This window comes from Mustela putorius, unplaced genomic scaffold (genome assembly GCF_011764305.1).
Source record: "Mustela putorius furo isolate JIRA1106 unplaced genomic scaffold, ASM1176430v1.1 tig00000179_pilon_pilon_pilon, whole genome shotgun sequence".
NCBI lineage: Eukaryota > Metazoa > Chordata > Mammalia > Carnivora > Mustelidae > Mustela > Mustela putorius.
Genome location: NW_025421305.1, coordinates 14741024 through 14756965, shown reverse-complemented (window position 1 = coordinate 14756965; position 15942 = coordinate 14741024). Strand labels below are relative to the sequence as shown.

At 47.6% G+C, this 15942-nt stretch overlaps 2 protein-coding genes across 2 annotated transcripts; both read left to right on the top strand.

Moving 5' to 3' along the window:
• Positions 1-215: 215 nt before the first annotated feature.
• Positions 216-8071, top strand: LOC123386943. Its single transcript, XM_045076704.1, has 5 exons — positions 216-335; positions 5219-5338; positions 5497-5583; positions 6771-7292; positions 7334-8071. Exons 1-5 carry the CDS (start codon positions 216-218, stop codon positions 7856-7858), a joined length of 1374 nt encoding a protein of 457 aa, XP_044932639.1. The 3' UTR covers positions 7859-8071.
• A 416-nt stretch (positions 8072-8487) lies between these two features.
• LOC106006529 lies at positions 8488-13911 on the top strand. The gene is made up of 3 exons (XM_045076703.1): positions 8488-8582; positions 9230-10688; positions 11557-13911. The coding sequence occupies exons 1-2, from the start codon at positions 8488-8490 to the stop codon at positions 10398-10400; spliced, it is 1266 nt and encodes a 421-aa protein (XP_044932638.1). The 3' UTR covers positions 10401-10688; positions 11557-13911.
• Positions 13912-15942: the final 2031 nt, after the last annotated feature.

Here is a 15942-nt window from a genome sequence, read left to right as displayed (position 1 = left end):
GACAAAAGATACTAATCTATTGGTAATTCAGGGCCCAAAGGTAAAGAGGAGAAGGAGGATAATGAGGATTACTTTTCATTCCCCACACTGGTGTAAGAAGAGGGCATAATATAAGTAACATTAGTGGGGTACGTGAGAATGGCGCAGTCTTAGCTTTAGGGGATTGTCCTTCTGGGCTGACTTTTCCATTCTGGGACAAAGTCCTTGAGAACGGCATGTGGGTCAGCTGGCTGGACGTGGGTGTAGTGGACCCAGGGAGTAATCCCATCGACCTTGAGAGTGGTGGGAGTAGTCAGGATCACAATGTGGAAGGCCGTGGCAGTAATTATGTGGAGGCAAGGCGGAACCCAGCTGCTACTGGATCTAGTTTTTTTGTTAAGATAGACTACTAGCCTTTGCCAAGGTCCCAGAGCTCGAGTCAAACCTCCCTTACTCAGTTCATAGAGAGGAGGCGCCATCTCCAGGAACCGTGGTATCCACAGCTGCAGTAGCCCAGTAGCTCCCAAGAAGCTCCCTCTTGGAGATGAAAGCCTAAATAAGTGTCATGGCTCTGACAAAACTGTGTTTTTGTTGCTGACAGCTGATACCCTTTTCCTGCAGAGTCTGTAGGACAGCTCTCATCGCCCGCAAGCCTGACCCATAGTCCTCAGCGGCTATTTCTACTATTCCTACTAACTCAGTCAGATTCTTCCTTTCAAATCCTTCAATTTTCTGAAGTTTCCTCCTTATCTCTGGGGCTGTCTGATTGTCAAAAGCAAGATCGTCTCTATGAGCTATCACTCAACTTCTCTGACGTTGACCTCAAGTTATCTAGCTTAGGTAAACAAATACTTAAAGATAATCAAATCTAGAATTTAACACCCATAAAGGTGCGTTATTAAAACTAATTTTTCTCTCTAAAATAACCCTCATTTCCAGAGATAGCCAAATCAGGACTAATTCATTTGAAAAATAAGTCCAGTTTTAACCAACTTGGCCTAATTATTTACATAAGCTCAGCAAGAACAGTGAGTAATCATATAGATCTTTTAGAATTTGCTTTGCTGGCACGTCTTACAAGGAATCTCTAAGTTGAAATTTTAGTAGCCTCTCCTGGCCAGAAGCCAAACCACGTAGTTGCCATCAGACATGCCTGCAATACCTGTCTATTTGGGTGAATTCCTCTTCCTGAGGTCCTGACGCTGCCAGGTAGTGACATTTTTTACTCACCTGGTGAGGCTGTTGGGAACTCTGTAAGCAAGGTATCAGGCCAACAGTTCCAAAGGGCTTTATGGCTCCAGGTTTCATAAAGTCAACCTTAGTTCCTTAAACTGTCTGGTCATATCTGAGTCTTTTCAAATATGACATTCCAGTCAAAGCCTCGGTAAAATAACCAGTGTTTCCAATGGTGTCCTGTTTCAAGGAGAACAGATTCTTATTGAACTTATGCAAATGACTGATTGCCATGGAAGAATACTTACTGAGACCTTTTGGTTTCAGAGGATTCAGGTAGAGAGAAAAGTTGAATGCCTTGATTCATTTGCAAATAAATATTTTTCCATTTCTGTAAGTCACAGACATCTTAAGAAAAAAGTTTTCTTGGTCTGGAAGAACAAACAGTAGAGAACCAGCAATGTCTAAAATAACAGATACAACACTATAATCTTTTAGTTCATTTAGTCCCATGTTACTAAATCTGGTGAATGCAGCTTTAGTTAGTTTTGGAAATTCTTACCCATTTCAGTTTTAGGATTTTCAAGTATATCAAATATCTGTATTTGTCCTGAAAGTCCTTTATATGAATTTCCTTTAAGATAAAACTCATTTTACAAGAGAATTAAAACAATTACAAATGACAAAAACTCGGAATGGATATGGCTAGAGCTGATGAGACGAGAGTTTACAATTTAGCTGGCAAGGAAATCAGGTTATTTCTGTGACACATAACATTTCCATAATTACAATATCAAGTGATGATCTATCAAAACATTAGGAAATTCATAGGATGTCTAGAATAGTTATAGCCTTTACCCAAATGTAACCCAAAGTTTATGATTGGTTTAGCAGTACTTCATGAGTAACTTAGCATACCAAGGAAAAGCATGAGTTAGAGAGATTTAAAACTTAAATCTTGTCAACATTTGCTAAAATCTTATAAAGTTTTAAGGCACATGCCTAAATATAATTAGGGATATACTTATCCCTGATATAGGCAAAATGAGAAAGTGGTTTTTCTGGACAGGCAAAAAGAAAATCATTTACATTTTCTTCTTAACAGCAGATCAATTAATCTAAGAAAACTTTGTCCTTTTGAACAGAGAGAACTTCAGTCTTATACCAGTGTACCTTTAAAACCCATTCATTTCACTTAGTCCATCCTGACCATGCCTAAATTCCTTTTCTGAAGATTTCCCTTCATAAAACTTCTACAAATTTCTTTCATATTCAGGTTTTGTCCCAAGCCATTTCCTTCCAAACAACCACCTCATTTAGGATGAAATTACCTTCTCTTACCCTCAACAAAATGTATTCCCATTCCTTAAATCTTTCTTACATATCTCCTACTTTCCTACATACAGAGTTGCTTCCTTTATTTCCATCAGTATTAGTTACACTTAGCATTTTGTACTCTTAGAAACACTTTAACCTATAGTCAGTTATTAACCAATTGTGAACGGTTATAACAGTATTCTTTAGATAGCAAATTTATCAATCAGTTAAGCACAAAACACGTTTACTTAACAGATTTAAATATTCTTGGATTTTTTGCAATAAGAAGTCAAAAGCACAAACCTACATCCAGTAATTAATGACTTAGCATTTTATCCTGTTTGATTAAGACCTAGATGTCCATAATTTAATTCCATTTGTCATCCAACCAAAACTTTAAAGTTTCAGGTTACCAAAGACTTTGAAAGCTATCTCAGCAATTACCCATTAAAACTTTGAGACAGACAATTAACCATCAGTTTAGTCATCTCTTTGCTAACAAATTTTAACAAATAACACGAGCTTATTGGACCTTCAGTAAATTTCGAAGTTTCACATTTAGGGCTTAAAAGACATGTCTATCTTAATTAAACCAACAAACTTAACTTAGTTCAAATACTGATTTACATTCCGCCTGGGCCCACTCCACTTTGAATGTTTACCTGAGACACGGGTGGGAAGATCCAGAGTGCGGGGTGTTAGGTCGGGGGGCTGCTCTTTTTGCTCCTTGACAGTGAAGAGAGAAGGAGCCATGGTGCATGGTCTAGAGGCTAGTCATGCAGGCTGCACACACGTTGGTGCACAAAACAGGAGAAGGGGGAGACAGAAGAAACAAAGTGCTGCCAGGAGGCAGAGAAAGGATTCCTGGTTTCAGAGCTCATCACCCGCAACAGAGGAGCAGACGCCATGCTTTCCCACCAGCAAGGAGGGAGGGGCTAAGCAGTCTAAGTTGGGCCAGAGAAGATAGGGAATTTCCCCAAAACAAAAGGAGTTTCGTCAACTGCTTGGGAATATTCCTTAAAGTCTCTGTCTTGAGTTAGACTAACCCCAGCTGGCTCCAATTATAGCCCTTAACATGGGAAATGAGTGAGAGAGAAGCCCCACATCTATTAGACCACCAAGGAGAACATAGATAAAATCAAGAGTCCCCTTTGCTAGGGGTAGCCCAGCAACCTGGGTTTACTAGAAGGCCTATTATTCTGCAAAAGGCCCTTAGATTGGGGTCCTGGTGCAAAGCAATGACCACAACAAGACAAAGACACCAATGACAATAAGAACACATTTACAAAGACAAACAATCCAGCACAGCCACAAAGACAAAACTGAAAGGAAGTTAAGGGAGAATCCCACCACTATGGCAGCCGGCTCTCCTCACACTCACAGATGAGGATCTTGTCCTCCAGGTGGGGGTAAGGGACGTCTCATCCAAAGGGGCAAGGGACGTCTCTTCCAAAAATCTCCATAAACTTAACAAACAGCACAACAGACAACAAAAACAAGATGCCTGACTGCCTAGGGGGACTCGAACCCCCTGGCTGCCTTGGGGGAACATGAACCCCCTGGTGACCAACCGCTTAGGGGAACTCTCACTCCCCCTGAAACAATGGGGACTGTAACCCTCTGAAACGGCGGGGGACTCGAACCCCCTGTGGGGGCAAGGGACATCTCCACAAGACCCCGTGGTCGATGGCCTGCCATGCATCCGCTTGAGCCAACATCAACCCTAGTACAAGTTGGAATTCCTATGGGTAAAAAAATGCAGATTGGAGCTTTCAAAGTGTACGTGTAAACAGATGACAACGAGTGCACTCACCAGCGGGCACAAGACCCTCTGGGTTGGGGTACTGGGAGTCTCCCAGATCTCAGTAGAACCTCCAAATGTTATGCCTGAGTTTTCACGTCTGAGAGACCACCAAGGAGCCAAGCACTGATGCAATCATACGAGGGTTTATTCAGCAAGCTTAAGCTTGGGCCCCAATACCTGACATAGGGGTATAGAGACTTGGACCCCGAGCCAGATTACAGTCAGGATTTTTAAAAGGCAGAGTAGGGGTAGACTCAGCCATGGGTGAGGACAAAAGGGGGTTATGGATGATGTAAGTCTCTAAGTGTAAGAAAGGGTTGGCATGAGAACGGCCATCTTGAAGGCCGGGAAGTCATTTTACGGAGTTGAGGGAGGAGGGACTAGGGGAAGCTTGAAAAACAAGCTTGATAAACAAGCTAGAAAAACAAGTTTTGGAAAACAAGTCAATCCTAAGCACCAGAATACAGGTGGCTGCAGACTAGATGCATTGGTAAAGAGCTTGTTTCACTAAACCACCTGGGGGTGACGCAAAGGTAAGCTGTCAGAGTGTGGCGCCAGGTGTGAAAGGAGCTATGGACAATTGCTGTGTGTTAAGTGCTTTAGAAATGCTATATGAGCACTTGGCTTTGAGTACTTGGGGTCCTTGTTGAAACCTGCTGCGCCGGGCAGATACTTGAACCCCAGCTAGCTGGAAATAAACGTCACTGTGTGACTTGCATTATCAAGAGTGTTCTCTGTCTAATTGAGGGGTGGTCGACTCCATACTCTAACATTTGGAGGTTCCACCAAGATCTTAAGACCCTCCTCAGAGAGACAGACAACTCCCCAATACCGAGGTTTAACTAAAGGAACCGCGGAAGGAGGATTGGCCACCTCCAAGAGGGGAGGACAGAAACGGGTCCTCGACCAGAGACTGAAACAGGTCTCTGCCCGGTCCCAATTAAGAATTCTCATGGGAAGGAAAAAGCAGGTTGCGACCCTGGAGGCTCCATTACTGGAATTCGCTGGAGACATACGGACAAAAGGGTGCCAGAACAACGCCCACAGTGGACGCCATTTGGACAGGTAAGGATCCTGAGTGTTGTGTGAGTAGGATGGCACCTGTGGATGTGATGTGGCTGACTGGCCAGTGGGTGTTAGAAAACTCGTTTCAAACTTGTGTGTTTGCTGGCTTTGTGTCTCTTGTCTTTTCCTGGCTTCTTTTTGTAATAATAATGGGACAGACTCAGGTAACACCTAAGACCCTGCTCCTGAACCACTTCCCTGAGATCCGCTCCAAGGCTCACGATTATGGCGTGGAAGTAAAAAAGGTAAGTTTGATACCCTCTGCTCTGCAGAATGGCCTACTTTTAAGGTGGGCTGGCCACCCCGGGGGAACCTTTTCTCTGGTCATTATTAAGAAAGTCCATTGAGATATCACCTTACACAGTTAGAATGGCCAAAATTAGCAAGACAGGAAATAACATGTGTTGCAGGGGATGTGGAGAAAGGGGAACCCTCTTACACTGTAGGTGGGAATGCAAGTTGGTGCAGCCTCTTTGGAAAACAGTGTGGAAATTCCTCAAGAAATTAAAAATAGAACTTCCCTATGACCCTGCCATTGCACTCCTGGGTATTTACCCCAAAGATACAGATGTAGTGAAAAGAAGGGCCATCTGTACCCCAATGTTTATAGCAGCAATGGCCACAGTCACCAAACTGTGGAAAGAACCAAGATGCTCTTCAACAGACGACTGGATAAGGAAGATGTGGTCCATATACACTATGGAGTATTATGCCTCCATCAGAAAGGATGAATACCCAACTTTTGTAGCAACATAGATGGGACTGGAAGAGATTATGCTGAGTGAAATAAGTCAAGCAGAGAGAGTCAATTCTCATATGGTTTCACTTATTTGTGGAGCATAACAAATAGCATGGAGGACATGGGGAGTTAGGAGAAGGGAGTTGGAGGAAATTGGCAGGAGAGGTGAGCCATGAGAGACTATGGACTCTGAAAAACAATCTGAGGGTTTTGAAGCGGGGGTGGGGGGGGGGGTGGGGGGGGGGGGGGGGGGGGGGAGGAGGTTGGGGTACCAGATGGTGGGTATTACAGAGGGCACGGATTGCATGGAGCACTGGGTGTGGTGCAAAAACAATGAATACTGTTATGCTGAAAATAAAAAATAAATTAAAAACAAAAAACAAACAAACAAAAAAATCAATTGTTTGAAAGGAAGCAAGGAAGAAATAAAGCAAAAAAAAAAAGCAAAAAGAAAGTCCGAGAATGATCAACCAGCTCACCCGGACCAATATCCCTATATCTTTATGTGGCAAGCTTTGGCAGAGAGTCCTCCCTCCTGGCTGAAACCGTTTGTCCACAAGAAGCGGGAGGATCCGCCCCCCCCGCCCCCCCCCCCCCCCCGTGCTCTCGGGGCACCCCCACCACTCTACTGCGCCCGCTCTTATCGCCCAACCGAAATTCCTGGGGAACCCATCCAAGAAACCTGTCTTACAGGAAGGGTCGGACCTGTACCCCTCCCTGATAGACCTAGATTTTGAAGAAACCCCTCCTCCATACGCACCTGTGGCGCCGCTCCAACCTGAAGCAGCCGCCCCTCCCGAGCCCCCTCACTCATACGCCTCCCGCTCAGCTTCCCTGGTCCTGGCCCAGGGACCGGTGTGGGAATTAAGGTCTCCTAGGCACCGGGAGGAGACCCCAGAAGAGGAACCATCCTCCTCCACCTCAGCCAGGGCACCCATTCTCCCCGTAGGGGCCCTGGGAGGTACTGGCCCAGATGGGGAACGATCTTACCAGTATTGGCCCTTTTCAAGCAGTGATCTGTATAACTGGAAGTCTCAAAACCCCCTTTTCTCTGAAGACCCGAGGGGCCTGACTGACCTGTTTGAGTCTGTCATGCATATACATAGCCCCACATGGGGCGATTGCCAGCAGCTCCTTAAGACCTTGTTCACTACGGAAGAGCGCGAGCCGATCCTCACGGAGGCCAGAAAGAATCTCCCCCCGCGACAACTGACGGCCAACGACCTTGCCGAACCTGATCTACCCTGATCTACGAGCGCTTCCCCTGGAACGTGGAAGGTAGGGAGCGTCTCCGAGTTTACCGCCAGACTCTTAGGGCAGGTCTCCGAGCAGCGGCACGCCGCCCCACCAATTTGGCTAAGGTAAAAGCTGTGATACAAGCGGAAATGGAAAGCCCGGCTTTGTTCTTAGAACGACTCTATGATGCTTATAGGCACTACACCCCTTTGGACCCCCTGGCAGAGGAGAATCAGTCAGCTGTAATGATGTCTTTTATAAACCAGGCTGCCCCGGATATTAGAAAGAAATATAAGCAGGAAGGATTGGGGGAAATGACCATTCGGGATCTGATGAAAGTGGCAGAGAGAGTTTTTAACACTCGGGAGACTCCGGAGGAAAGGATCAGAAAGGAAAATAAGGAGTTAAGAGAAAGAATTAGGAAAGAGGACAGAGAGCATCTGAATAGGGAGAACAAAAGGCAGCAAAAGGAGATGGCTAAGATCCTCCTGGCAGGGGTGCAGGGCACAGCCCAGGCAGGACTGGGTCCAGCTGGACCAACCTGACCTCAAAAACTGTGGCCCAGGCTAGATAGGGGGCAATGCATGAACTCCAAAGAATATGGACATTGGAAGAAGGAATGCCCCAAGCGCCAGGACCAGACCGGACAGGACGCTCGGGTTTTGCTGGCAGGAATGGACAGGGACTAGGGGAGACGGGACTCGGATCTCCTCCCCGAGTCTTGGGTAACTGTGTATGTGGAGGGGAAACCAGTGGGATTCATGGTGGACACAGGAGCCCAGTACTCAGTTTTAAACAAGCCCATGGAGCCCCTATCTCAGAAAACCAGCCTGGTGCAGGGGGCAACTGGGTCCAAGGCTTATCAAGGCACCAGTAGGCGCTGGGTGGACTTGGGCCATCACCAAGTGGCCCACTCCTTCCTGGTTATCCCTGAATGCCCAGCCCCCCTGTTGGGGCGTGATCTCCTAACCAAAGTCCAGGCCCGTATCCGCTTTGAGCCGGATGGCATCAAAGTAATGGACGGCCAGGAATAGGCCTTTCATGTTTTGACCTTGTCCCTCGCAGATGAGCATCGCCTGTTTGTCCTGCAGGACACCTCCTCCCCCATAGAGTGGCCCCATGAGATGGATTACTGGCTTAGAACGTACCCTCAGGCATGGGCAGAGATAGCATTATGGGTCTGGCGACCCACCGAACACCAGTAGTGGTGGAAGTGAAAGCCTCGGCCCAGCCTATCCAGGTCCGCCAGTACCCCATGCCCACTGAGGCGTGAAAAGGGATTGCCCCACACATTAACCGCCTCTTAGAAGCTGGGTTACTGAAACCCTGCCACTCTGCCTGGAACACCCCGCTTCTCCCCATTAAGAAACCAGGGGGAAAGGATTACAGACCAGTCCAGGACTTGAGGGGAGTAAATAAGAGGATCGAGGACATCCACCACACGGTCCCCAACCCTTAAACCCTGCTAAGTCACTTACCCCCTTCATATATTTGGTATACTACCCTGGACCTAAAGGATAGCCCTGGCACCCAGCAGTCAACACATTTTTGCCTTCTAATGGCATGATGACATTACAGGAACCTCCAGAGAGTTAACCTGGACTAGACTACCACAAGGCTTCAAAAACTCTCCTACTCTGTTTAATGAAGCCTTAAATCAGGATCTGGACTCGTTCCACGGGAGTCGTGACTCAGTTACACTCCTCAGTTACACTCCTGCAATACGTAGATGACTTGCTTCTGGCAGCCGCCACTGAGGCTGAGTGCCAACGGGCCACTGGAGACCTCCTCCAGGAACTGGGACAATTGGGCTAGGGGTCCAGCGCAATATGCAGGCAGACAGTCACCTACCTGGGGTATAAATTGAAGGAAGGGACCGGATGGTTAACAGAGGTTACGAAAGAGACTATTCTCAGGCTCCCAGTCCCAACCTCGACCCAAGAAGTCTGGGAGTTTCCAGAGACAGCGGGCTACTGCCGGCTATGGATTCTGGGGTATGCTGAGATAGTGAAGCCCCTGTATGAGGCAACCAAAGATAAGGCCTGGGGGGTGAAACAGCAAAAGGCCTTTGATGAACTTAAGACTGCCCTCTTAAAGACACCAGCCCTGTCGTTGCCAGACCCTCTGAAGCCCTTCACCCTCTTCATTGTCCACGAGAGGAGGGGGATAGCAAAAGAGGTACTGATGCAGTGCCTGGGGCCATGGAAGCGCCTGGTTGCCTACTTATCTAAGAGATTAGACCCAGTAGCTTCAGGATGGCCCTTGCCTAAGGATTTCGCGGCAGTAGCCCTGATGGTAAAGGATGCAGACAAACTCACTTTCGGGCAGCATCTGAAGGTAGTAACTCCCCATGCGATCGAGGGAGTCCTGAAACATCCCGCCGGCAGGTGGATGACCAATGCTTGCCTGACCCATTACCAAGGACTCTTGTTAGATGCACCTCGGATCATCTTTACTGAACCAACTGCACTGAATCCAGCCACCCTGCTGCCAACCCCGGATCTAGAAGCCCTCCTGCATGACTGCCAGGAGATCATGACAGAAATTACCCAGGTGCACCCCGACCTCCAGGACACCGCCCTCCCCAACAGTGAGCTGGTGTGGTTCACTGATGGAAGCAGCTTCATCATGGATGGGGTGCGAAGGGCGGGTGCGGCAGTGGTGGACCAAGACGGGAATGTCGTTTGGAGTGCCTCGCTTCCCCCGGGGACCTCAGCCCAAAAGGCTGAACTGATTGCCCTAGCAGAGGCGTTAGAATGGGCTGAAGGGAAATGGGGGTCTGTTTACACAGATAGCCGCTACGCTTTCGGCACTGTCCATGTGCATGGCGCCATCTACCGGGAGAGGGGCTTTGTTACAGCGGAGGGAAAGGAACTGCGTAATCTCCCAGAGGTGCAGAGGCGACTGGCGGCAGTGCAAAAGCCCCGGGCAGTTGCAGTTGTTCACCTCCCTGGACACCAGTCTGCCCGGACCTCGGAGGCTGAAGGAAACCGGCGAGCGGATGAGGCCGCTGAAAAGGCAGCAATAGCTTCACCAACTTTGGCACTCGCCTTGCCCGCAACTGAGCGCCCACGCTTGCCCCCGTGACCTGACTACACCCCAGAGGATATGCAATGGATCCAAAACCACCACTGCCCAGAGCCTGATAGGCATGGGTGGCATCGGGATTCAGAGGGAATCTACAGGCAAAACTAGGACTGTTCCTGCTTTCCAACCTGCACCAAGCCACCCATTTAGGAAAGAGAAAACTGCTGACAATTCTTGAGTCTGCGTGCCTCCGGTTCCCGGGACAAACAACCCAAATCCAGGAGATCGTGGATCAGTGTATTGGATGCCAGGCTATGAAACCCAGTAAGAAGGGACCCCTACATACAGGTACGAGGGTACGGGGGAGGGCACCAGGACGAAGTTGGGAGGTGGATTTTACTGAGGTAAAACCTGGGAGGTATGGGTGTCTAAGTACTTGCTGGGATTGGTTGACACCTTTTCAGGCTGGGTGGACGTTTTCCCCACCAAACGAGAGACTGCCCAGGTTGTCGCTAAGGCATTACTAGAAGAAATCATATCCAGATATGGTGTCCCGAGGTTTTAGGGTCCGATAACGGCCCGGCGTTCATCAGCAAAGTCCTACAAGGACTGGCCCAAGTGGTGGGAACCAATTGGAAGTTACATTGTGATTATAGTTCCCAGAGCTCCAGGCAGGTAAAAGGATGAATCGAACCTTAAAAGACACCTTATTTAAATTAACCATCGAGACTGGCATGACCCTCCTACCCTATGCCATATTCCGGGTTCAGAACTCCCCTTATGTGCATGGATTAACTTCCTTCGAAATTCTATATGGGAGACCACCCCCCGTTATTGTCTGTGCCTTGCCAGACCAAGACTCTAATGTGACCCCAAATTATCTGGCCAGTTTGAAGGCCCTACAGGAGGTTCAGTGTGAAATCTGGCCCATGGTGCGCTTTTTGTATGAGACCAGGGATACACCGAATCCAGAACATGGTATTGTCCCAGGGGATTGGGTATGGGTAAGGAGACACAGGTCCCGAACCTTAGAAGAAAGATGGAAAGGTCCTTATGTGGTTGTTCTGGTTACCCCCACTGCCTTAAAGGTTGACGGCATTGGGCCTTGGGTCCACCACTCCCACGTATGCCGAGCCACCCAGCCGGAGCAGAGACAAGCCAGGGGGTGGACTGTGCAAGAATACCCTGATAACCTCCTGATTCTATAACTCTCCAGACCTCGGGGACGCACCGAATCTCCCGTCTAGTCTAATGATGAAGTGGCTGCTGGTCCTGACCCTGCTCAACGACTGGAAAAGGAACCATGCAGAAACCAAACCTCGTCAGCCTTATAAGCAGACATGGATCCTGACCAATGGAGAGACTGGTAGGACTCTCAACGAAATCACCCGCATGGCCCCACTAGCCACATGGTGGCCAGACTTAACCTTCTGCTTCAGGGATATCAACCCTCATTACGAGTCCAGGGCACCCAATTTAGCTCGAAGCTATGGATTCTATGCCTGCCCGGGACACTCTAAGGGCCGATAATGTGGGGGCGGGGAGGTCCAGTATTCCTTCTGTAAGAGTTGGGCCTGTGTCACCTCTAATGATGGGGATTGGAGGTGGGCGGTTTCACGACCAGACTCTCTAAAATTTGCTTTTGTTAATTAAGGGAAGCTTAGAGAGGCAGCTGTTCCTCTCCTTCGAGGGCCTTGTTCCCCTATGACTTAGACAGGATCCGAGTTCAGTTCACTGACCAGGGAAGACAGGAAGGAGTTAAAAACTGGATTCAAGGAAAACAGTGGGCAATAGTGTTCTACAAATACCGGGGACATGTGAGATCCACTATTTTTGTTAGATTGAAGGTTGAGGCAGTAGAGATGGGCAATACTCCTGTAGGTCCAAATAGGGTGCTGGCTCCTCCGGCTGGCCAAAAGGCTCCTCCAGCTTCCCCTGCCCCTACCAAGAACCCAGGTTAAAAAAAAAAAAAATCACAAAGAGGACCATAAGACCCCAGACTAACACCCCTATAATCTCCCCGGCACCTACTACACAGGCCGTTGAAGACTCTGTATGGAAACTAATGCTTACTATGTATGGGACCCTTAACGCCACCAGCCCTAATCTCACGGCCTCATGTTGGATGTGTTATGATGTGAAGCCTCCGTTTTATGAAGCAATAGGGCTAAATGCCACCTATAATCTATTATCAAAGGAGAGCCCCTCTCAATGTTCATGGGGGGACTGTAAAATCGGTCTAACCCTACAGTGAGTGAGTGGTAACAGAACCCGCCTAGGGAGAGTGTTACATGTTAAACGAAGTCTTTGCACTTCCATAGATAACACCCCTAGTTGAAAAGGTGGCCCAAAGTGGCTAATCCCAGAAAATAATGGATGGTGGATATGTTCAAAGACTGGCCTCACCCCGTGCCTCCTGACCTCGGTCTTTAATGCCTCTGAGGAGTTCTGTGTCCTGGTGGCTGTGATGCCCCGCATCCTCTACCACCCTGAGGAACACATGTATTCTCACTGGAGTAAAGGCACAAGTGAGAGAAGTAAAAGAGAGCCCATCACTGCACTATTGCTACCTTGTTCAGGTTAGGAGTAGCTGGAGTTGGGACTGGCATAGCCTCCCTGGTTATTCAACAACAGGAATGACCTCTCTGAGGGCGGCCATAGATGAGGATCTAGAAAGAATAGAGACCTCGATAAGTCATTTAGAAAAATCTCTCACCTCCCTGTCCAAGGTGGTACTCCAAAATAGAAGAGAGCTTGATTTGTTGCTCCTCCAACAAGGGGGACTATGTGCCGCATTAGGAGAAGAATGCTGCTTTTATGCTGACCAAACTGGGGTAGTAAAAGAATCCATGGCTAAGGTGAGAGAAGGATTAGCCAACAGGAAGAAGGAGAGGGAGGCACGGGAGAACTGGTTTGAGGCTTGGTTTAATAGGACCCCCTGGTTCACCACCTTGGTTTCTACCTTAGTTGGCCCATTTGTTTTGCTTATGCTCATTCTAACTTTTGGCCCTTGCATTCTGAATAAGCTTATTAATTTTGTAAAAGATTGTGTTAATGCCATCCAGCTCATGGTTTTAAGACAGCAGGATGAGAAATTGCCTGCTCCTGAGGGCCCCTACGACTGCTTTATCAATGAGCAGGATTCCTCATTATAAACAACTAAAGGGGGGAATGTATGAATGGGTTGGCATGAGAACGGCCATCTTGAAGGCCGGGAAGCCATTTTACTGAGTTGAGGGAGGAAGGACTAGGGGAAGCTTGAAAAACAAGCTAGAAATACAAGTTTTGGAAAACAAGTCAATCCTAAGCACCAGAATACAGGCGGCTGTGGACTAGATGCATTGGTAAAGAGCTTATCTCACTAAACCACCTGGGGGTGATGCAAAGGTAAGCTGTCAAGTGTGGCGCCAGGTGTGAATGGAGCTATGGACAATTGCTGTGTGTTAAGTGCTTTGGAAATGCTATATGAGCCCTTGGCTTTGAGTACTTGGGGTCCTTGTTGAAACCCGCTGCACCAGGCAGATACTTGAACCCCAGCTAGCTGGAAATAAACGTCCCTGTGTGACTTGCATTATCGAGAGTGTTCTCTGTCTAATTGAGGGGTGGTCGACTCCATACCCTAACACTAAGGAATTTTGGAAGCGAGGTCTCCAGGACCTTGAGGGGCTAGCTACTGTCTGGGGAAAAGGTTATTCATTACCAGTAATAAAAATCTTCTTGTGAGACCCTCTAGATGTATATCAGTGGGTCATATGCTTGGGAACGATCGCTGACACTATCTTGGAGGGTTAGAGATAAAGTTTCACATTTCTCCCATCAAGTGTCCTTGTTAGTGAGATTTAGGTTTAGAAGAAATTTAATTTTATTTACATTTCCTTCTGCCTCAGCCTCCTTCAGTTTTATGGTGGGGAGGGCGACAATAGGACTTAAGGAACTGAGTTATTTGTCTCTTGAAATTGGGCTATTGAGAAGATAGATTCTTTGTTGTAAATCACTAGGACATTTGTAAAGTGAGGGAGACTCCTGTCTTGCAGGATTGTGATCTCTGCAAGTTAACTATTTGCTTTTCTTTTAGGGCAGCTAGGGGTTGCCAAGGAATGTCACACATACTACTGAGGGGAGAGGAGTGGGTGGAGAGGGGGTGCAAGGTGCCAGCTTTTGCTTTGCCAAGATGGCTGTACTTACGTCAGGGCTAGACTCGAGGTGGGTACAGCCCTGTTTTTCTTGGCCTCCACAACATGGGATCTAAGATATAAGCTTTAGCTATTTGAAAAGTGCCCTCATGTGGCCCCCTTCATCCCAAACACCGAATTCAGAGCCATTCATCCTCCCCTCAGGCCTCCCTTCAGACTCCTACTTGGTAAGTTGCCTGGACAAACAGAAGCTGTTTGCTCTGCTTATGCAGGCACTGAAGGTTTGCTCCAGAAAAAGGTATGTGTGCTGTTCAGTAGCTGATAAAAGGTATCTCCCAAATCCCCTTGACCCTTCAGGCCTTTGCCAAAAGACACCTCCAGCTGCCTGCTGACAGCCTGAAGTGATTCCAGAATGTTCAGGTTTGCATCGTGATTTGAGGGCTCCAGGCTTTTTTGCCTTTGAAGTCTCTTCCTCCTTAAAAAAATTAATTAATTAATTAATTAAACATTTTTATCTTGTGACTGCACCAGTATAAAGATCGATATAATGTGGACTGGATTCATTGCCATTTGTTCATTAACAAGTGCGTTTTTTTCTTCTGATCTAAAGAGAAATTAAAATATTATCATAGGCCCCTAAAAGTCTCACAGGCTTTGGGCCCTAGGCCAGCTGCGCCTAACCCTTGAGAACCTGAGGCGACAAGAGGGGAGAGCCTACCAAAGTGTTCTGCCACCCTCTGCAGATTCTGAGAGAAAAGTGTCAAAAGCAAAGAAATGGTAAAACCCAGATGGGACAAAGTAATGGCTACACACTAGCAGGGCTTTGATAGGCTGTTAGTCTGTGCACTGTACTAAGGAATTTGCAGACACATCCAGGGAGGCGAGCCTCTGGTCCACTAACTTCCAGTGGCCCCAGAGGTTAGGTTCATGTTCAAGTTCACCCCGCCATCAATGGCAAGGACCTGTGACCACCAAGCCTGGCCCTTTCCACCTGCCTGTGCCCGGCTTCCAGAGGGGGGCAGTCTGCACCTGCTTAGGCCACCCTCTGAGTCCTCCCTTCTCTATCTCTCGATGCTCTGCTGGGAAAATTAGCATCAATGACCATCAATGGAGCAGTCAGAGTCTGAACGACTGTAGAACTCTGTGAGTACACATTCCTTTGTATCTAGAAAGATCAGAATTTTGGTGACCCATTTGCCTTATTGGGGCCCCGCGTTCCTATTCCGTTGGTCTTGTGAGTTGGCCCCAGGGGGCGAAGGCTGGGGTTGCACCTTGGATGGATGGTTACTCCCTGAGATATGAAACTCAGATGAAGTCACAGTGGGCCAGTAATTCCAACTCCCCTCATTTTGCTCAGCCATTACCCATTTCTATGTCTAAGAGGAACTCCGGAGTGGGGGAAGTGACAATTTGTGTTTATATAGAATACCAGCTTGAAGTTAATTAATTAAAACATTAAGCTACCCCAA